Consider the following 22315-nt stretch of genomic DNA (forward strand, 5'->3'; position numbering starts at 1 on the left):
CTAATTTTTTACTAATACTTTTTTGGTTCTCCGTACATTGCTCTTCTTTTTATCACTTTTCTCTCGTGTTTGAACTTTGAAAGTTGAACTCAAACTCAAACTCTAGCATATTATCTGGATTATAGAAAAGGAAGTCATTTCAATCACGTTGTTCATGTTTTTGGGTTCAAACTTCAAAGGTTTGCATTCAAAGCAAAGCCTATCTTTTTAGTTGTTTGTTTACTTGTCGTGAGTCAAGTTTTGAGGGAGGTAAAGCTTCTCTATTTCGTGCATTGAATCATGTTAAATCAACAACAATAATAAAGCCTCTCGATAGGCAAAATCTGTTACATGAATCCAACGATACAAAAATAAAATTGTCGGTCTTATAATGGCGATTGTTCATAATAATGTATCCTTGTAAATTATCTTTCGCCAGATCCAGTCAATTTATTTGGAAAATTAAATAAAATTATACTAACTTACTAAGTTTAGTGTTGTATGCTTAGGTTAAACTTTATATACGTGTGATATTTGGTCATTTTATGCTGCAAAATTCTAGATGATTCTAGTTTGTCCTAGAAATCTAGCCCAACATTGGAGTATTTGTAAGATAATTTGTTAAATGACATTAGTGTCCCTAAACCAATGGGCCAACTTGGCCACTGGATTTTGACAATGATATAGGAGACGGTACTAGTCAAACTTAGACTTATTTTTAATTAGTTGCCGGTGGAACCTTAGGTAGTAATGATAACCATCTGTGTTTCAAATGAGTTTTTACTTAATACTTATAACTTATTTTTTCTTCTAATTCAATTGTGCATATAAAATTTTATGTAATTTTACACTTATCATTATATCCTTTCCATTTGAGGTGGTGGACGAGGAAAATAGATATATTAAACTATATTTTTATTATAATTTGGAAAAAAATAATGAGATATAAATTTTTGGTTAAATTATCCATTTAAATTAGTTTGGTTTTAACATTATTTATTTGTCCTTTTTTTTTACTTTTGGTTTCAATGTCTTTATTATACAAATCGATCTTATTTAAAATAATTTGGCGTGGGACTATATACATCGTTTTAAGCCAAATTGATTTATTAAGACTGCGCGTATAAATATATATATAAACTAATTTATTAGGAGAGAGGAAACACTATATAAATCGATTTAACATGATTTATCATAAAACGAGCATAGTGATAAATTGGTTTCAGCTAAATCGATTTAGTACGTAGGATGGTATCCTCTATATAATTCAGTTTTAACTACACCTACTATGAGACGTGCCTATATAATTTGAATTTGGTCATTGTACAAGATGTCTCTGGTACGGGTTGAGAGATGGATCGAGAACTTGCGAGTTGAGACAGATGCCGGATCACTTAACTGGAGCAATGGGGGGAGGTACCTGCAAAGACACTCCGACGCTCAAGTCAGAATGGATCTAAGAGGTATAAGGTGTGAGGAATGAATGAATACCTGGAGGGACCTGGGTCCTCTATTTATAGGTGATGGTGAATATCTTATCTTATCTTATTTGGCTAAGATAAGGGAGACGTTTGAATTCGAAAGTTGGTTAGGAGCTCTAGTGAGCTGGTTCCGAGCCTTCTGGAAGGGCGAAGCGGGTAAGACCTTGGTAACCGGGTTCGGGGACCGTTCCGGGTGTAGGATCCATGGGCCGGATCCGTAACAGTTGCCCCCGGAGCGAGAGAGTGAGGGTGCTCGGTCTCATCGCTAGAGGAACCTTTTCCTCGTCGTTGTGGTTTGGCAAGGAGATCGTTGTTTGGTTTTTCCGATCAAGGTCGAGAATTTGGGGAGTTTCTAGCCGTTTCATGATCAGGCGAGGACCGCGTTTTTTGTGCGTCTCATCACATGCCGGGTTTGATGACCGTTCCGAGGAAGGGCCCAAAGATCGGGTCTGGAACAGTTGCCCCTGGAGCATGAGAGCATGCTTAGTTGGTCTCAATGCTAAGTTGTTTGGAGAGTCCAATTCTCTGTAGTTCGGGAGACTGTGAGGAGCCTAGAATGGGCATGACGTCATCCTGCACTGATTGGCGGGATGTTGGTCAGTCCGTTTTCCGTGAGTTGGAAGACCGTCAGCTCATGCTTGTTTTGTGTGGCCTTTTCTAGGCCGTTATTGTGAACTTATTTTAGGCCTCTTGGTGGGCCGATTTCAAGAATTTTTTATTTGGCTTATTTGGATTTCTGTTTTGTTGGCCTCACGGTGATCGATCCCGGGCCGTCATTTTTTGTTGTTTGGATACCCGTTTTGTTTTTTGGATATCCGTTTTGTTGGCCTCGGGGTGATCGATTCCCGGGTAGCCATTTACTTATTTGGATATCCGTTTGGTTATTTGGATATTTGTTTTATTGGCCTCGGGGTGATCGATTCCCGAGTAGCCGTTTACTTATTTGGATATCCGTTTTGTTGTTTGGATACCCGTTTTATTGGCCTCGGGGTGATCGATTCCCGAGTAGCCGTTTACTTATTTGGATATCCGTTTTGTTATTTGGATATCCGTTTTATTGGCTTCGAGGTGATCGATTCCCGGGTGTTTGGCCGTTTTACTCTTTTTGCCGTTACGACAATATGGGACGAAGCAGGGCAAGTGCGTTTTTAAATAAAATTTTATTAAGTTTGGGCCTCGTTAAAACCCTCCGTTTTGGGCGGAGGGAAAGAGTACCCTAAAATAATACAAGGAAAATAAAATAAAATAATATAAGTGAAAGACATAGATTTAAGGGAGGGAGTGTTCCTACGTGTAATATCGCCGTAAGTTGGCGGCATTCCAGGTTCTCGGGATCTCGGTTCCGTCGAGTTTTTCGAGCTTGTAGGCTCCTTTTCCGATTATTCCTTTGACTAGGTCGAGCTTTTGCAGGACTTGCCTGATCGCTTGGTTGGTTCATACCGTAATGGGGTGGGCCTGGAAATATTGTCTGAGACGACAGGATGCCATGAGGAGTGAAAAGGTGAGTTTCTCGAGGCGTGAGTAGCGCGATTCTGTGTCTTGTAAGACTTTGCTTTTGAAGTAGATGGGTCGTTGGGCCTTATTGTCGTCTTCTCGGATAAGCACTGCTGCGAGTGCTTCCTCTGTTATAGATAGGTATAGGTAGATGACCTCTCCTGTTTGGGGTTTAGCGAGAACCGGGGGTTTTGCTAGGACTTCTTGAAATGTTGGAATGCCTCTTCGCATTCCGCTTCCCATTTGAAGGGGGTTCCTTTCTTCATAAGTTTGAAGAAAGGGTTCGACTTTTGGGTCGACGCGCCGAGAAAACGAGATAGTGCGGTTAGTTTGCCGGTAAGTTTCTGGATGTCTTTGAGATTTTTCGCGCTTTCCGTTTTGAGGACGGCTCTACATTTTTCGGGGTTAGCTTCTACCCCGCGTTGCGTGATCATGAAACCGAGGAACTTTCCTGCTTCCATCCCGAAGGCGCATTTTGTCGGGTTGAGGCGCATTTGATGTCTTCTTAGGGTGTTCATTATAAGCTCGAGGTCGCTGATGAGTTGCTCGCCGGATTCGGTCTTGGCGAGCATGTCATCTATGTAGACTTCCAGCTTGGTCCCAGTCAGGTATTGGAAAATCTTGTTGACAAGCCTTTGGTAAGAGGCTCCGGCATTTTTTAGGCTGAAGGGCATGACTGTGTAGCAGTATGTGCCGTCGGGAGTGATGAAGGCCATCTTCTCCTCGTCGGGTCAGTTCATGGGTATCTGATTGTATCCGGAATACGCGTCCATGAAACTGAGGTACTGGTGGCCGGATGCGGCGTCTACCAGCCCGTCAATATTCGGTAGAGGGAAAGCATCTTTTGGACTGGCTTTATTCAGGTCTGTGTGGTCGACGCACATCTGCCACTTCCCATTAGCCTTTTTGACTAGCACAACGTTAGCCAGCCAGGTTGTGTAGGGTAGTTCCCTGATGAAGCTTACTTCGAGGAGGGCTTTAACCTGTTTTTTTACTTCGGCTGCTCGGTCGGGAGACATTTTTCGTCTCCTCTGTGCCACAGGTTTAGCCTTGGGGTCTACAGCTAGTCAGTGAGACATTAGATCGGGGTCTATTCCCGGCATATCGGCAGGTGTGAATGCAAACAAGTCTCTGCTTTGTCTTAGGAGGCGTGAGAGATCCTCTTTAAGGTTGTATGGGAAGTTGTTGTTGATGAAAGTATATTCTTCTTTGGTTTTCCCTATTTGCAATTTTCTCCATGTCCCCTTCTGGTTTCGGCCTAGGTTGCCCGTCTTGTCGGGCGTCCAGGTCGGCTAAGAATATGCCGGCCGCGTTGTGAGATTTCTTTCGCAGGGCTAAGCTGGCGTTGTCGCATTCTACTGCGATCTCCCGGTCTCCGTGAATAGTTCCGATGGAGCCATCCTCTGTTGTGAACTTCATGAGAAGGTATTTGGTGAAGATAACGGCGGAGAGGTCGTTAATTGTTTTTCTTCCGAGGATGACGTTGTAGGCGGTGGAGTCTTTGAGGACCACAAACTCGGATATGATTGTCTTCCTTTGGTTTCCCGTTCCTATCGTGAGGGGAATGATGATGGAACCGTCTGGTTTGACGAAGTTGTCTCCGAGTCCCGTGACTCCGTTGCGGTGTGTCTGTAGATTGTCGTTGCGGAGTCCGAGTTTGTCAAAGGCTCCTCTGAAGAGGATGTTAGAGTCTGCTCCTGTATCCACCAGTATTCTTCTTACTAGCCCGGTTCCAATCTTTGCTGAGATGACGAAGGGGGCATCTTCTGCCGAGGTGCCGTGCTGGCGATCCTTGGGGGAGAATGTTATCGCTCTATTGGTGGTGGCGGTTGGGGTTTGGTCTCTAACTGCCAGGATCTTGAGATCATTCTTCAGTGCTGATTTTGATTTCCCTGGGGTGTCTTTCCCTGTGATGACGTTCACGATAATGGTTGGATCTGTTTCAGGGCTTTCCCTAAAGGCTTGTCTCTGTGTCCTCGGGTTACGTACTTCTTTTTCTGGTGATTTGTCTTTTTCCGCGCGTCTTGGTTCCCTAATGATTTTGGCAAACTCGGGGAGTTTGCCATCTTGTATGGCTTGCTCGAGGGCGTCTTTTAGGTCGAAACAATCTTGTGTCCTGTGTCCGCATCCTCAGTGGTAGTCGCAGTACAGGGTCTTGTTGCCGCCCTTTCTTTCCTTGAGTTGTCGGGCCCTCGAGAGAATACCTCGATCGGCTATTTGGTGGTATATCTCGGTGATCGGGGCCGTCAGAGGTGTGTAGTTAGAGAATTTACGATTCTGGGGGGTTGGTTTACGTTTGCTGGTTTGGGATGTTCTTTATGGTTTTCTCTTGGTGGGGGGTTATGTCGAGGTGCTGTGCTGCCGTGTCGTGTGCTGCCGTTTATTGGCGGCTACGACTTGGCGTATGGTGCACGAAATTGTGATCTCTGGTAATGGCTTCTTAGGCCAGATACTCTGATCTAGTTTTACAGTCTGTCACAACTTCGATACAACTAACCAGCAAGTGCACTGGGTCGTCCAAGTAATACCTTACGTGAGTAAGGGTCGAATCCCACGGAGATTGTTGGTATGAAGCAAGCTATGGTCACCTTGTAAATCTCAGTCAGGCGGATATAAAGTGATAATGGAGTTTTCGAATAATAATTAATAGAATAGGGATAGGGATACTTATGTAAATCATTGGTAGGAATTTCAGATAAGCGAATGGAGATGCTTTTCGTTCCTCTGAACCTCTGCCTTCCTGCTATCTTCATCCAATCAGTCTTACTCCTTTCCATGGCTGGCTTTATGCAAGGGCATCACCGTTGTCAGTGGCTACATCCCCTCCTCTCAGTGAATAATATGCTCACGCACCCTGTCACGGCACGGCTATTCATCTGTCGGTTCCCGATCATGCTGGAATAGGATTCACCCTCCTTTTGCGTCTGTCACTAACGCCCAGCACTCGCGAGTTTGAAGCTCGTCACAGTCATTCAATCATTGAATCCTACTCAGAATACCACAGACAAGGTTTAGACTTTCCGGATTCTCTTGAATGCCGCCATCATTCTAGCTTACGCCACGAAGATTCCGGTTAAGAGATCTAAGAGATATTCATTCTAGCTTAATTCATGTAGAACAGAAGTGTTTGTCAGGCACGCGTTCATAAGGGAGAAGGATGATGAGCGTCACACATAATCATCACCTTCATTACGTTCTTGGGTGCGAATGGATATCTTAGAAGCGAAATAAGAAGAATTGAATAGAAAACAGTAGTACTTGCATTAATCTTTGAGGAACAGCAGAGCTCCACACCTTAATCTATGGAGTGTAGAAACTCTACCGTTTGAAAATACATAAGTGAAGGTCCAGGCATGGCCGAGATGGCCAGCCCCCTAAACGAGATCAATAGTCTCCTAAGATGAATAATGGAATAAAACTGAGACCAAAGATGGTCAAAAAGACTAGTAAGAGGTTCTATTTATAATAAACTAGTCACTAGGATTTACATGAGTAAGTAATTGATGCATAAATCCACTTCCGGGGCCCACTTGGTGTGTGTTTGGGCTGAGCTTAAGTGTAGCACGTGCAGAGGCCATTTGTGGAGTTGAACGTCAGTTTCTGTGCCAGTTTGGGCGTTCAACTCTGGTTTTGGATCCTTTTCTGGCGCTGGACGCCAGATTTGGGCAGAAGGCTGGCGTTGAACGCCAGTTTACATCGTCAATTCTTGGCCAAAGTATGGACTATTATATATTGCTGGAAAGCCCTGGATGTCTACTTTCCAACGCAATTTGAAGCGCGCCATTTCGAGTTCTGTAGCTCCAGAAAATCCACTTTGAGTGCAGGGAGGTCAGAATCCAACAGCATCAGCAGTCCTTCTTCAACCTCTGAATCTGATTTCTGCTCAAGTCCCTCAATTTCAGCCAGAAAATACCTGAAATCACAGAAAAACACACAAACTCATAGTAAAGTCCAGAAATGTGAATTTAACATAAAAACTAATGAAAACATCCCTAAAAGTAACTAGATCCTACTAAAAACATACTAAAAATAATGTCAAAAAGCGTATAAATTATCCGCTCATCAGCGTACTTCCTTTTCGTTTATGTACTCCTTTGCGACGCTCTGGATCTCGTGCATGGTCCACACTGGTCTGGTAGTTAGGTGTTTCCGGAAGTCTTCATTCATGAGCCCGTTAGTTAGGCAAAGGCTTGCGACTGAGTCCGTGAGTCCATCGACCGTTAAACATTCATCGTTGAAGACGATCGAGGTATTTTCTCGTGGACTCATCTTGTCTCTGGGTGACTCCCAATAAGCTGATGGGGGTGTTTAGCTTTGGTGATTCTAGTGGTGAATTGGGCCATAAACTTTCGTGAGATACCGTGGAAGCCAGTTATGGATCCGTTAGGGAGGGCATTGAACCATTTAATCACTGGCCCGGCTAGGGTTACCGGGAAGGCCCTACCTCGGACCGCGTCAGCGGCCCCTTCCAGGTTCATCCGTCGTACTTCATATCCGTAGGTTTGTCGAAGCCTTTAGGGAGTTTTGCTTTCAGGATTCTTTCAGTGAAGGGAGTGATTCCCATTATCACGTGGTCACTTCTTGTGCGTTTGGCCTCTCGATGTCGTCGTCCGTGTCATGTTGATGAGCCGGGTTGTGTGAGACGCTGCGATCATACCTTTTGCCATGTCGTCGTTCAGGCATCCTGTCGCGTCTGTGGTCATGGGAGATGCTGTGATTGTATCTCTTGGCATGTCGCCGTTCTGGCGATCCGCCGTACCTGATTTCATGGCGAGATCTTGATCTGGAGGTTGCGTGACTTCCGTTTTCGGCGTTGTGCTTTTCTTTGGGTGTAACTCGGCCTTTGAGGTCTTACACCCTGAGGCACAGCTCTTGGATTATTTGGACCGCCTTCTCTCCTAGGCCGTCGGGTGGCCGGGCTTCAGTGGGAGGATGGTTGTCCTCTCTTGGTTGTTGCTGGGTTGGGGTTGGTTGGCGATGTGCGCGCTTATTATCCTCCCGTGGGTGGGAGGAGTGTTATCTTGGAGTTCGGGAGTTGGGGTGTTGGGTGGAGGATTGCCGCCACGATTTGGCTGTCCCCCGCATCTGTGCAAGAACCTTGAGAACTTTCTTGATCTCTTGGCTCCTGAGAGGTCTGAGCTTGGCCACGGTGGTAGCGTTTAAGGAGGTCGTTCATGATGAGCTTCCTTATGAATTTTCAGTAAGGTCCGAAGGGGATCATGGCGACAGAGTTGTCATAGGTGAGGCAGCGAATGGCAGAGGTTTGGAACCTGGTGTTGAAGGAGGTGATCTCGTGGGTTTGGAGGAAGAGCTTGAAGAGTTCAAAAGAAGAAGCAACCACGGTGGGCATGGAGCCGAAATAGAGGGAGAAGATGGGGCCATGGCACTTGGAGAGACGGATGAGGGAGTGGTGAATGAGAGGGTCCAAGAGGTGGAGGTGTCCCACTAAAGGGAGGCGAGACTTTGGGCTCGGAGGACTTGGAATTTCACCATTGGAGTAGGGCGAAGGTGCATAAAGAGTGTTATCACTAAGAAGGTGATTGCAAGTCGAAGAAACATTGTTCCTTTAGGATTTCGCCATTGGAGTAGGGCGAAGGTGTGTTATCACTGCAAAGGTAATGCAAGTTAAGGAAACATTATTCCTTTGGGATTTCGCCGTTGGAGTAGGGTGAAGGTGTGTTATCACTGCAAAGGTGATGCAAGTTAAGGAAACATTATTCCTTTTTGCTCTCAGTTACACACAAGAAATCTGAGTTTGATGATTGCTCTTATGGGTTATCCGCCATGCCGCCACAACGCTGCAAAGTTTTCATAGACGGCGCCAATGTACAAGATGTCTCTGGTACAGGTTGAGAGATGGATCGAGAACTTGCGGGTTGAGGCAGATGCCGGATCACTTGACTGGAGCAATGGAGGGAGGTACCTGCAAAGACACTCCGATGCTCAAGTCAGAATGGATCTAAGAGGTATAAGGTGTGAGGAATGAATGAATACCTGGAGGGACCTGGGTCCTCTATTTATAGGTGATGGTGAATATCTTATCTTATCTTATTTGGCTAAGATAAGGGAGACGTTTGAATTCGAAAGTTAGTTAGGAGCTCTAGTGAGCTGGTTCTGGGTCTTCTGGAAGGGTGAAGCAGGTCAGACCCTGGTAACCGGGTTCGAGGACCGTTCCGGGTGTAGGATCCGTGGGCTGGATCTGTAACAGTCATGATTTATTATTTCAGCCTTTCACCTTTCATTTTCTTGAGAGAATCCAGTAAGTCATGTATGAAAAAAGTGTTAATGATGAAAAATAGAGATCAAATGGATCGTTTCTACCGATTAGATGGTTGGTCATGTTACTGGACTCATAAACAAAGATGTTAGTCTATAAAATTCTTATTGATTTTATATTAGAGTAACAGTTAATTCTTAACTAATTAGTTTTAAAATGATTGTGATAGTGTTCATGTAGTTATAAGTAAGGTTATATTAGAATTTGTGATATATGTTGTACAAAGTTATTGATAAAGCTATAGATAAAGTTATATATAAGGCTACAATTTGCTATTGGTCTGGGTAGATTTTTCATAGACAAGTGTGAATTTGCCTTATACAAGTCTAGAGTTACTACATATGTCATGCACTTTAAATTAGAATTTGCAATAAATTAGTATTTGTCGCTAATTAATTTTTAAATGTAATGGTTGAATGAAACAAGTTTTTATGGTTTGAATGATTGTTGTAATTAGATTAATTACATATAGCATACTGAGTGTGAAAATATTGTTGTGTGATGCACCTAATTTGTTGTATTAAGATCAAGAGGTATCATAATATGTCTCTTTACGATCATATCATTTTCTACTTTGAAGCTACTAGATTGTACTACCTGATTAGGCTCAACGACCATTGGTTTAAGCTGGATGAGCCTCTGATTAGTACATTTATTGAGTTGTGGCATCCTAAAACTCACACGTTCTATATGCCATTTTCTGAGTGCACTATTACGCTACAGGACATGAGGCCTACCAGTTTGGTTTGAAACCTTCCTATAACTTGGTTTGAAACCATAACTATCTTATGTTGAATCTTGTAGCATCTTTATCGAGATAACCACATCTGTCCTAACCATCAAAAAGATAAACGAACATATCACATGATGATCAGTCTGGCTGTGATCGCTTGACAAGTCAGTTGCTAAATATGTGTGAGGTTATTATATCTTCTGAGCTTTTAATTACTTTTTCTTTGTTAATGAGTAAATCCGAATCAATCATCAATTGCAACCATTTTTCAAACTTTTTGTACTTTTTATAGTACTTGATGTAATCTGACTCTAACACATGGTACTCAACCCTCACAGCTTGAAACTTAGTACAACTTTCTCTTTGTTCGAGAACGATGGACCAAGTTAAAACTCATTTGGATTTGAGACATCTTTGTGGATCCACATGCACTTGACCAAATTGCATGTCCAAAAATTCTTACTGTGCCATTCTCTCCAAGTTTAAGGTCGATAAGTGAGGCGGGTATTGTTATCTTTCAGAACTTGATGGACTTTCTCGCCTTACGAGAATTTCACTTAAATCCTTATCGTTATCATTACCTATCATGTTAGTCTCCTCGTTCTCGTCATGATTATGCAAAGCGTCTTCTCTTGAATATGTTTTTATGCCATCTATAGTAGGTAGGAGGATATTATGAGTATTTTCCATCACAATCGCAAATTTGCCAAAGATATGATTTTTTCGGATATCACAAACAACATCATTGTTGTGGTTTAAATCAACTACAAAGGATAACGATGCCATCAATACTATGTCTGATGCTATCATAGGTCTAGAAGTAGAAGCTCCACCCAAATTAAGATTGAGGATTTGAAACTGATCCTCCAAACATCCAACCACATTCACAAACTTAGCATACAATCTAGTTACCCTCATTTCAAAAAAATTTTTTTGCGACAGTGAAACAACACTTATAAATCTTCATCATTTTTTATCACAAAAGAATCATACTTAACAAAATTTTTGCCAGTAGCAATAAAAATCTTATAAAACTACTTTTTTAGTTGTTTGATTCAACAAATCTCAAATTTCTATAATATACTATTTTGTAATTCCACAAAATCGATAAATAAACAAATGAAGATATTAAGTGAATCTTTGCTATTATTGAATTTAATTCCTTCTCTAATTTTTTCTTAATTTTACTTGCGTGACATTAGCCCCAAAGTTTGAAGGTGCTAAGGAGGTGAAGGACTTTCGGCCAATTAGTATGGTGGGCTATTTGTATAAAGTGATCTCGAAGGTGTTGGTGAGGAGGATGAGGTCCGTGATGCCGGGGTTGGTAGGAGAGACGCAGACTGCGTTTGTAAAGGGTAAGAAAATTCATGATGGAGCACTCATAGCCTATGAGACAGTTCATTGGCTGAAGGCGCGTAAAAAGAAAGCGGTTATCATCAAGTTGGATTTTCAAAAAGCTTATAATAGAGTAAGATGGAGTTTTGTTGATATTGTGCTACAGAAGATGGGTTTCATCCAAAGGTGGAGGAATTGGGTAAAAGAGTGTGTTACCACGGCTACTATGTCAGTACTGGTAAACGGGACACCGTCAAAATCGTTCAAGATGGAAAGGGGACTAAGACAAGGAGACCCCCTATCTCCACTCCTATTTGTACTCATTGTTGATGTGTTGCATAGGATGCTGGGGGAAACCGTCAGGAACGGGCGCATTGCGCCGTTACTAGTAGGGGGAGACCATATGGAGCTGTCGCACCTACAATTCGCAGATGACACAATTTTATTCTGCCCGCCGGATACGGAAACAATTGTGAACTATAAGAGATTGTTGCGTTGTTTTGAGCTGATGTCTAGGCTGAGCATTAAATTTGATAAGTCGAATCTGATCCCGGTGAACTGTGAGCAAGGATGGATTGATCATGCGTGTGACCTACTAGGGTGCCAAAAGAAAGAGTTGCCTGTTCGATACCTTGGGATTTCCTTGGGAGCTAATCCGCGGTTGGTAAAGACGTGGAAACTAATCATAGATAAGGTGGAACAGAAGCTCAGCTTATGAAAAGCGAAGGTATTGAATAAAGCAGGTAAGCTTGTCCTCATAAAATCAGTACTAAATAGCTTGCCCATTTATTACCTAAGTTTGTATAAGATGCCACGGGCGGTGGCGGCCAAGCTGATTGCTTTACAAAGGCACTTTATGTGGTGCAAGGAGGACGGAACCTATGGCATACCGTTGGTCAAATGGGAGTTGGTCCAGGCTCCGAAAACGGCTGGGGGCTTGGGGGTGGGGGATGTGGTGCTTAGGAACACAACACTATTGTTTAAATAGTGGTGGCGGTATTCAAAGGAAGAATGCTCGCTGTGGAAAAAGATTGTCTGTTCTTGCAACAAGTTGACCCCTAATGTAATGCTAGCAAATCAGTCTTTACCGGTCAAAGGGGGGCCTTGGAAGGACATATGCCAGCTGAATATCAAAGAGTAAAGGGTGCGAGATAAAATGGTGAGTGGTCTGGCGATGGAAGTCGGCAGCGGTAGGAAAACCCGGTTTTGGGAAGATAATTGGATTCAGGGGGGTCCTCTAAAAGTGAATTTCCCAAGACTCTTCTCTATTTCAAGCCAACAAGGATTTGTGATTGGGGATTGTGGGTTTTGGGATGGATTAGAGTGGATATGAAACTTTCAATGGAGGAGGGAGTTGTTCCAATGGGAGCTAGAACTTGTACATCAACTGCATGAGCGGCTAAGGTCAGTAAAGATTTCATCTGAGAGCGAGGATAGTGTGGTGTGGAAATTTGATAAAACAGGTGTCTTTTCCACGCAATCCTTTCTGCAGGTAATCCAAACGGAGACGTTGTTAGATGAGATCACGAGTTATAGCTTCACAAGTACACTATGGAGAGGCCTGGTACTCCCAAGAATTGAGCTTGTTGGATGGTTTGTGCTAGTGGGTTGAATTAATACTAAGGAGAGGTTGACTAAATTAGGAGTTTTTATTCATAGTGATAATATTTACGTCCTGTGCCACAAGGGGATAGAAATTGTTGAGCATTTATTTCTTCGGTGTGAGGTAACATGGCAGGTGTGATGCTACTGGTTGCGATCCTTTGGTAGAGAATGGGATATTCCTGGAACCATGAAAGAACTATTTGGGAGTTGGATTGTCATACACGGCAGAAGACAAAGGCAGAAGTTGTGGATGATGGCGTTATTTGCCGTGATCTGGAACATCTGGTTGGAACGTAATGCCAAAATATTCAAGAATACACGAGCAAGTATTGACTTCATTCAAACAAAGACGGTGTTAAGCTACAAAGAGTGGAATGGTTGTGATTCTTTCGGTGGTTGATAGCTTAGCCGGAGATGCAAGGAAATTAGTTGCTTTGTCTGCAGTGTTTTATGTATTTATGTTTATTTATTTTGCTCCACTTTAATGTGTTGAATTTTTTCTATTTCAAAAAATTTTTTTTTCTTTATGACAAACTAAAACTAAAAAACCTTCATCAGACATTTCGAAATCGCACACATATCACACATAATTTCACTTATTTATATATGTCCACTTTTTAGTAAATCATTTTGGATAAATCCCAATTAGACAATACCGCTTCTCTTCGAATAAATCGGTGTGGGTAAAACTATTTTATGTAAACTCTCCTTACCAACTAACTTGGTATGGGTTAATCTGATTCATCTTAATTTATCGTCTTGGTTTAAACTGATTTATATGGTGCCATATGTAAGACCCAGAATCTTTGAAAAGTCTTACTATGATCAAGTCTCAAATCACACGGTTATTTATAGCCTTAATTTTGGAAATCACTTTATTAAAGATAATTAAGGCAAGTTTTGATTTATGGGATTTGAGATAAGTTATGATTATTATCCAATTTCACAATTATTGGATTATTTTCTATATTCAGAGTATAAAATTGGTGGTTGTGAAATAATAAGGATTTCTATATGATTTGAATTAAATAAGTAATATTTAATATTAATACTGCTACTTTGGAAAATAAGGGATTTAATTATATTACTCTTAATTATTTGATTTGGATATTTTATTGAAAATAATTTGTGAAATTGGTGAGCAAAAAGTATTTTCTATATATAATTAGTGTTGGATTTAAATTGGGTTTCAATTACTACATTACCCTATTTTTAAGTGAAATTACTAAAATGCCCATTCCCTTAACCCTAAGTTTCAAAAGTGAAACCCTAGTCCCTAACCCTTAGCCGTCACTATCCCTTTCCCTCCTATCACCCAAACCCACGGTGGAACCAGAAAGAAAGGCAAGCAGAAAGGGAAAGCAGAAATGGGGAAAAGAAGGGAGGAAAATGCGCCGGCCAGGGGAAGGAGTTGCTGTCGCCACGGTCGATCACGTCTGCTGCCACGCCTCCATGCCACCACGCCTCGCAGTCGAACCCATTTCCGCTGCTACCACCGTCACGGAGAAGAGGCGTCGAAGAGGGGCCGAACTCGCGCCTCGTCGCTGCCGTCCCTGGGGCTTCGAGCCGCGTCGCCGTCCTTGGTGACCCACGAGCCGAGAGCACACGTGCAGGGTGGAGGATGGCGCTGTTGTCGCCGCTGCTTCTCCTAACTCCGCTGCTGCCCGTTGAAGACGACGCCGTCGCAGGTCAGAACTCAGGCGAGAGAGAGGAGGTCACGAAGGAGAGAGCCACACCCAGTCCCTGGTTGCCGCCGCGCCAAAAGGGGGAGTGGCCGCCGTCGTTGCAGAGGAGCCGCGCGGCCACCTTCGCATTCTCGCGCATAGAAAGGGGGATGCACGAAGGGGGATCTTCTTCCGCCGTTGTCGTGCCGTGAGCGCCGATTCGGTGGTTGCCATCGCTGCTGCATGGGTTCCTGTGGTCCAAGCCGCCTTTGATGGAGCTCGCATCACCGTCAGCCATGGCCGCTGTACCTCTGGCCGCCAGAAAAACTTTGCTGCCGCCGCCAGAGAACTCTGCCGGTAAGGGTTTTAAATTTGTGGATTCGGTCATTTTGAGTTTCAAGAAGGTTTTGATGCTGCGCGGTTTTATAGATGACCCACCGGAGCTTCTGGCCGCTGCCGGAGCTGTTTTCGGGGCCGGTTCGAAATCGCAGCTGCTTCGTGTTGTTATTCTGGTAAGAAATTATGTTTCGAAAGCCCTACGTTAGTGTCCCGTACGTGTATTAAAGCCTTTACGGTATTAATGTTTTTAGAGTGTAGTAACTGAGGTTGCTTGTTGTAATTTAGAGCTGTTCATGCTGCTGCGAAAATGTGTGGGGCTGTGCTTTGAAGCTGCCTTTGATTTCGAGTTGAGGCGAAAAGAACTTATGAGGCGTTTGGATTATGGAATTGGCGTTTTGAGGTAGGGGCGCTTTCCGAAAACTATATTTTGTATATTGGAATTATTGCATATGGGTACTGATGTGAGGATGTGTATTTGGTGATTGTATCAGTCCTACGTATTGTTTGGTTGTTTTGTATGATTATGGGTGTTGGTTTAACTCGACTGTTGTGTGGCCCTGTGAAACGAAATGCTTTTGAAATTGATTCTTTTAAAGCTTTGAGATCGAGTTGAATCCGTTGGAAATTGATTTGAGTTGAATGGATTTTCTTGAGAATGTGTAAAATAGAATACACTCTCGATTTGAGCCTCGCTGGCTTTAAATGATCAGGTTTTTGATAAATGATTGTTGCTGAACCGTTTCTTTAAAGCTTAAGAACTGAGTTCATTTGGCTGATAATGATTTGATGTTGAAACGACTTTCTTGAAATATGGAATTGAGATGACTGTTGGATATTGGCTTGCCTTGGACTGATTTTGAAATTTGGACTGTTGAAAAGGATTGTGAAACGGTTTAGTTGGGACCCGAACTGGGTGGCAAAGTCCAAGTTTTAGGGGAGGTGCTGCCGAAATTTCTATAAAATATGAGTCTTTATTGAAATGTTGTTTGGAGAATGATGAGTTAAAGAATTCTACTATTTTATTTGAATTATCAAGAAAAGGATGATTCATGCTTTTGAAATGAGTTAGTAAAAGGGGAAATTGTAATTTAGTCTTGCTTCTTAAGAAAGGCATTGTATCTCTTTCAAGAGAAAGTTATTTAGGTGAAACTTGTGTTTTAAAGCTGTTTGAACGTGAAAAGGGTTTATGCCTTTGAATTTGACTTGGGGGTTTCAATTAAAGAAGTTTCAATGGCTTTGAAAGAACCTGAATGTCTATTGACAAGTTTCATTTTGAAATGTTTTGAGAAAGGTTTTAAGTGCTCTTTGAATTCTGAACTTTTGCAAGACTAAAACAATTTTGAACAGTTGAAATGCTTTAGAATTTATCATGGGGGTTGAAGCTGGTTTTGCCTAGGTGAAGGAAACAGCTTTGAAAGAAGTAAATGATTACGTGACTCGGTTTGGCTTAGATCCTATTTTATTACTCAAATCGGGAAGCCAATGTTTTAATGATTTTAAATGAATTTGGCGAAAAGAGTTATGTCATTCTCCCCTAAGGACTTGGGACTCTGCCGAGAAACTTTTGTTATAAAATCCCATTGTTGGATGGGTTATTTTGAATATCTCAAAGAGGCTTTTAACTTGCCATGATTATGAAAGTTTTGGAAAGAGGATGCCGAGAGTGGCATTGTTTTAAAAGGGGAATTTACCTTGAGTAAAAGTGGCTTATGAGCCTGAGATGATTTGAGAAATGAGATCTTTAAAGCCAAGGCTGAAAAGAGTTGAAACTTGATTTCAAAGTGAAATGAATTGAGAAAATGATTTATGGCTTAAATGCCGATTTCATAAATCTGATGATTTTGAATGGTGGAAGTGCTGTTTTATTATGAGCCGGAATGGCTATGTATGATTATGAATATTGACTGGTTCTGGATTGAACCGTGAGCCGGAATGGCTATGTGTGATTATCAATATTGCCTGGTTCTGGACTGAACCGTAAGTTGAATGGCTGAGATGGATGTTGATCCATGGATGAGAATGAATGCATGTATATGCTGAATTATTGATAATTGTGATTTTGCACTTCCACTATCGGAGATGAGAGTTCCCTGGGAGGAAGCAGTGGCTAGCCACCACGTGCTCCAGGTTGAGACTCGAAGCTCTGTTGACCCTATGTCGTAAGTGTGGCCGGGCACTGTGAAAGTCCCGGATGAGCTCGCCCCCGTAAATATTCACCAGTGAGGGTGATGGATATGGATCATGATTATGATCAAGTTTATGATGAGTATAACTCGATTTGGGGATGCGCGACAGAGGGACAGTCCAATGGTTAGCTACCAGGTCTTGTCGGGTTGGCTCTATAACCGACAGATGATATCATCAGCCACTAGGGACAGGCATGCATCATATGCATTTGTGTGACATTGGTTGGGTGTGCATATTATACTTGGTTTGCCTATGTGATTAATTGCTAACTGTTCTACTTGTAATAACTGTTTGTTTGTGCTTGAACTTCCTATCTGTGTTTGCATCTGGGACTCTGTTGGATTGTGGTGATTGGTTGTTGGTTGGATTGTTTGGGCCTAGGGCCGTGGTTGGAAAGAGATGAACTGATGGTTGATTTCAGTTTTGTGCTTCTGGTTTGGAATAAAATTATGAAAGGCTATTTTGGTTCCGCATAGATAAACCGTTTTGAAAGGCTTTTGAGTTTTTGAGAATTGAACGGTTCTTCTTTCCGAAAAGATTTCCGACTTTACTTTCATTGTAAACCGTTGTTTTTGAAAAGAGGCATAAGACGGTTATGAATCACTGGTGCGGTTATCTTCACGTATCCTATTACAGTAATTCCCAAAAACCCTCTACTGAGAACCCTTTCAAGGATGATGTTCTCACCCCCCTACATTTTTTCCCTTTCAGGATATGGGCGCAGAAGTTACGAAGAGTTTATTTATTTGTTGTTGAGATGCTCTGTATTGTTTTAGTTATGGTTTACTGTACCCTCGCCTTTATCTTGATATAATCTGTAAGAGGGATAGGGATTGTATTGGATTATGTTTGTAATATTATTTATATATATATTTGTATATATATATACGGATGTACTCTTTATGAGTTTTATAAGTTGTATGGTATTTATGGATGTATGTTATCGGATGAAAGTGTTTTTGGGAGCGGTGTTGCGGTTTAAAGTTTCAAACAGGCTCATATTTTAGTATTAAATAGTATAAGTGTCGTCGTAATATCCGAGCTATCAGAGTTGCGCAGCCGGAAGCGTGAACTTTGGTAGTTAGGGTGTTACATTATGGTATCAGAGCAGTCCTTCCTGTAGAGCCCGAGGAATGGACCGACTATGCTTCAATTGCATACTCTGAGCGTTTGTCATGTATTAGGTCTTGTTGAATGACGAGAATTAGAGCTTTATGCACATGACGGTCTATTGATTAACGCTGTTAGTCTTGCATTGCATAATTCCTGATATTAAGTTTGGCCGGCTTAATACTAGTGAATTATGTATATGAAAGCACTGATGGGTTATCATAGATGATATACGAGTTTCGAGTAAAGTGAATCGTGGGTTTTGGGGGAACGTTAGAAACTGTTTCTCGAGGCTATTCAGTTGTGTGTCTTGAATTCTGTTCGAGTCGACCTGTTCTTTATATCCTAACGTGAAGTTCTCGTTTGCTAGTCCTTTTGAAAAGTAGTTTGATTTTTCAACTCTATTCCTCTATCGATATGCATTCTTGTTTGACCTTAAGTGCATATGCTGGTTTAAGATCCCTGTTGCATCTATCTTCCTCTGTTTGAATTCTTCTTGGTTCATGTATTCTTTGATATGGTTTCGAACTTGTCCTAATTCGTTGTTCATCTTAACTTCGGATTCCGAGTCTATTCTTAGAGAATTTGTTGGTTCAGTTTTCCTCTTCTTTGACAGTGATTACAGCTAATTTTGAGATTTCTATGAAAATTGCTGTTGAATAGATACATACTTATCTATATGTGAAACTTTGAAGACTTCTTATACAGTTTAACAATTATTTACTCCTAATACCTCGACCGTACTTTTACTGGTTTATAGAACTGCACCTACTTAAAATACAAGTTGACTTTCTAGTAACTTTACTATAGTTCCAATGGACATCTTCATTTGATTATGTATTTGGTTATTCTTCAAGATCCCGGAAAGAAAGAATTTTTCGCTTTTACTTAGGTTGAGTTTCGTTTGGTAAACTTCACTTAATTCATTTTGATTAGAGTTTGATTTAGCATACTACATGGTTTATGCCATTGTTGTTCTTTTGAAAGTGTTGGACTCATAGCTTTCTTCCTATGAACGGACTAAATTCTCTATTAAATCTTCCATCTCCATGAATGTCATGTTTGACCTTGTTTTTAACTGATCTTTTACATCTTGTAGATATTGCCATTGATCTTGGTTTTTCCTCTTGTGTGAATCTCACTCTTATGTGAGTCAGCTTGATTTGTTTTAATTTCATGCACCGTTTATCCTCTCATTGTCTTTACGAGAGTTTTTAGTCAAAGATTTATCCTTGAGAGATTACTAATGGTTGAGTTGTCTTTTTCTATGATTTTTGTATTCTTTTGGATCAATTTAAAACTTGTTTGATGTTTCATGTCTAGTGGCTCTTGTTTGAACTACTTTAGATTAAGATCCTTTCTAGTATGGCTTGACTCCTTTTTAGCACATCTTAAACTTCTTGAATGTTCTTCTGAGATAGTGATTTCAAGAACACTTTTAGAGTCTTGTTTTGAACCTTTTTAAAGAAGTTTTGAATTCTCTTTGAAGAAATATTGAACGGAATTTATTTTCTGTTGCTTGATTGAGATTGAAACCATCGTTCAAATTTGACAAAGTTAATTTAAAGTTGGCATGCGCTATTTTAAATGAGGTTTTGGAAAGCTCCCTTGTTTAGTGGAAATTGGTTCGTTTGTAACGCACCACTTATTTCCTCTACCAAGTTGTAAGCAAATTTTTTACCTTGGAGTTTCTTTTCTAAAAGGAGTTTAACTTCCTCTTTCATCCTTGCTATGAATGCTATACACGCTTGTTCGAATATGAACCTTGAGAATTTTTGAACAAGCATTTGATTTCTCTCCCGAGTTTTATGAACTGCTTTTGGTTAAGTTGTGCATCTAATTACCTTTCTAAAATATTTGAAGAAATATTTTAGCCTTTAGCCAAACCCGTGTGCACCTTGTTTTTAGAACTCGACAAAATCTATTTCAACATGAACTTGCATTAAAGCAAAGCCACGATTATGCTTTTGTTACTCTCTTGAAGGATGTTGTTAATTAACCTTTCTTTTAGATTGCGAAGTGGTTTTTCCGCAAGTTTCGGTTCCTTTATGAACAATGTATTTGGGAGTACTTTTAATCGTGCTCTTGAGTTTTGTGAGCTTTGTCTTGGGTTTGATATTCCTTTTTGTAAACCTCATACTTCTTCGACTCAACTTGAATTTGTTTCGAACTAAGGCGCTGGTTCTCTTCTTATTAGTCCTATTGAATTTCTTGGATCTAAGGGTTATCTTTGAGGTTGTCAATTGAATTGTGTCTAGCAAACTGCATTGCTTGAGCATCCTTGGATATCTGGGATTGGATATTTTCTCTCAAATCTATTATTGCTATCCTTGACATTTGACTCTCCTTTCTAAATCTTGTATCCTTCTGAGTAGACTCGAGAATTGTTTTGATATCACGTGCGACTTGTAGATGTAGTAACGCGATACGTTAGTTCTTTAAGACGTGATGTGTATACGGAAGTTGAAGCGGTAGGTGTGCAACGTATGAGTTGTGGGCGTTTTGTTTCTTGCGAACGGGTTTGGGGTTGTCAGGCTTGTGATCAAATTTGGGGTTTGTAAAGTGCTTGATGGAGTTGGAAAGTTGAAACTTTGAGGTTGATATGAGATTAGTGTGCGGAGGTTGAGCACGTCGTTTTAACTCCATCCTGTTTTATAGCCTTTGATGCTTTGCCCTACTATCACATGATTGACCCATGTTATCTTTTGCATTGAGCCTACCTTGTAACGTTTGCTTTGCAATCACACCCCTGCCTTTGTACCCTTATGCATATGACAATCAAAGTATTTGAAAATCGTATATATGTTTATATGATGAGATATTTTTACTTCTTCCTTAAATGTGTTCAAGGGTGAACTGTTATGGAATTTTTTCGTTTTGTATCAATTTTCGAGGGCAAAAATTTTTATAAGGTGGGTAGAATGTAAGACCTAGAATCTTTGAAAAGTCTTATTATGATCAAGTCTCAAATCACACGGTTATTTATAGCCTTAATTTCGGAAATCACATTATTAAAGATAATTAAGGCAAGTTTTGATTTATGGGATTTGAGATAAGTTATGATTATTATCCAATTTCACAATTATTGGATTATTTTCTATATTCAGAGTATAAAATTGGTGGTTGTGAAATAATAAGGATTTCTATATGATTTGAATTAAATAAGTAATATTTAATATTAATACTGCTACTTTGGGAAATAAGGGATTTAATTATATTACTCTTAATTATTTGATTTGGATATTTTATTGAAAATAATTTGTGAAATTGGTGAGCAAAAAGTATTTTCTATATATAATTAGTGTTGGATTTAAATTAGGTTTCAATTACTACATTACCCTATTTTTAAGTGAAATTACTAAAATGCCCATGCCCTTAACCCTAAGTTTCAAAAGTGAAACCCTAGTCCCTAACCCTTAGCCGTCACTATCCCTTTCCCTCCTATCACCCAAACCCACGGTGGAACCAGAAAGAAAGGCAAGCAGAAAGGGAAAGCAGAAATGGGGAAAAGAAGGGAGGAAAATGCGCCGGCCAGGGGAAGGAGTTGCTGTCGCCACGGTCGATCACGTCTGCTGCCACGCCTCCGTGCCACCACGCCTCGCAGTCGAACCCATTTCCGCTGCTACCACCGTCACGGAGAAGAGGCATCGAAGAGGGGCCGAACTCGCGCCTCGTCGCTGCCGTCCCTGGGGCTTCGAGCCGCGTCGCCGTCCTTGGTGACCCACGAGCCGAGAGCACACGCGCGGGGTGGAGGACAGCGCTGCTGTCGCCGCTGCTTCTCCCAACTCCGCTGCTGCCTGTTGAAGACGACGCCGTCGCGAGTCAGAACTCAGGCGAGAGAGAGGAGGTCACGAAGGAGAGAGCCACATCCAGTCCCTGGTTGCCGCCGCGCCAAAAGGGGGAGTGGCCGCCGTCGTTGCAGAGGAGCCGCGCGGCCACCTTCGCATTCTCGCGCACAGAGAAGGGGATGCGCGAAGGGGGATCTTCTTCCGCCGTTGTCGTGCCGTGAGCGCCGATTCGGTGGTTGCTGTCGCCGCTGCATGGGTTCCTGTGGTCCAAGCCGCCTTTGATGGAGCTCGCATCGCCGTCAGCCATGGCCGCTGCACCTCTG

General features: G+C 41.6%; 1 protein-coding gene and 1 pseudogene across 1 annotated transcript; both read right to left on the reverse strand.

Annotated features, from left to right (window-relative positions):
- Positions 1 to 4118: 4118 nt before the first annotated feature.
- On the reverse strand, positions 4119 to 7518 carry LOC148546331 (uncharacterized). The gene is made up of 2 exons (XM_088499189.1): positions 7442 to 7518; positions 4119 to 5070 (listed from the first exon to the last, which is right to left on the reverse strand). The coding sequence occupies exons 1-2, from the start codon at positions 7516 to 7518 to the stop codon at positions 4119 to 4121; spliced, it is 1029 nt and encodes a 342-aa protein (XP_088355315.1).
- Positions 7519 to 7970: 452 nt separating this feature from the next.
- LOC148546332 (2-hydroxyisoflavanone synthase pseudogene) lies at positions 7971 to 8513 on the reverse strand (annotated as a pseudogene).
- Between the last annotated feature and the right edge of the window lie 13802 nt (positions 8514 to 22315).

Source organism: Arachis ipaensis, chromosome B9 (assembly GCF_059453495.1).
Source record: "Arachis ipaensis isolate K30076 ecotype BB chromosome B9, ASM5945349v1, whole genome shotgun sequence".
NCBI lineage: Eukaryota > Viridiplantae > Streptophyta > Magnoliopsida > Fabales > Fabaceae > Arachis > Arachis ipaensis.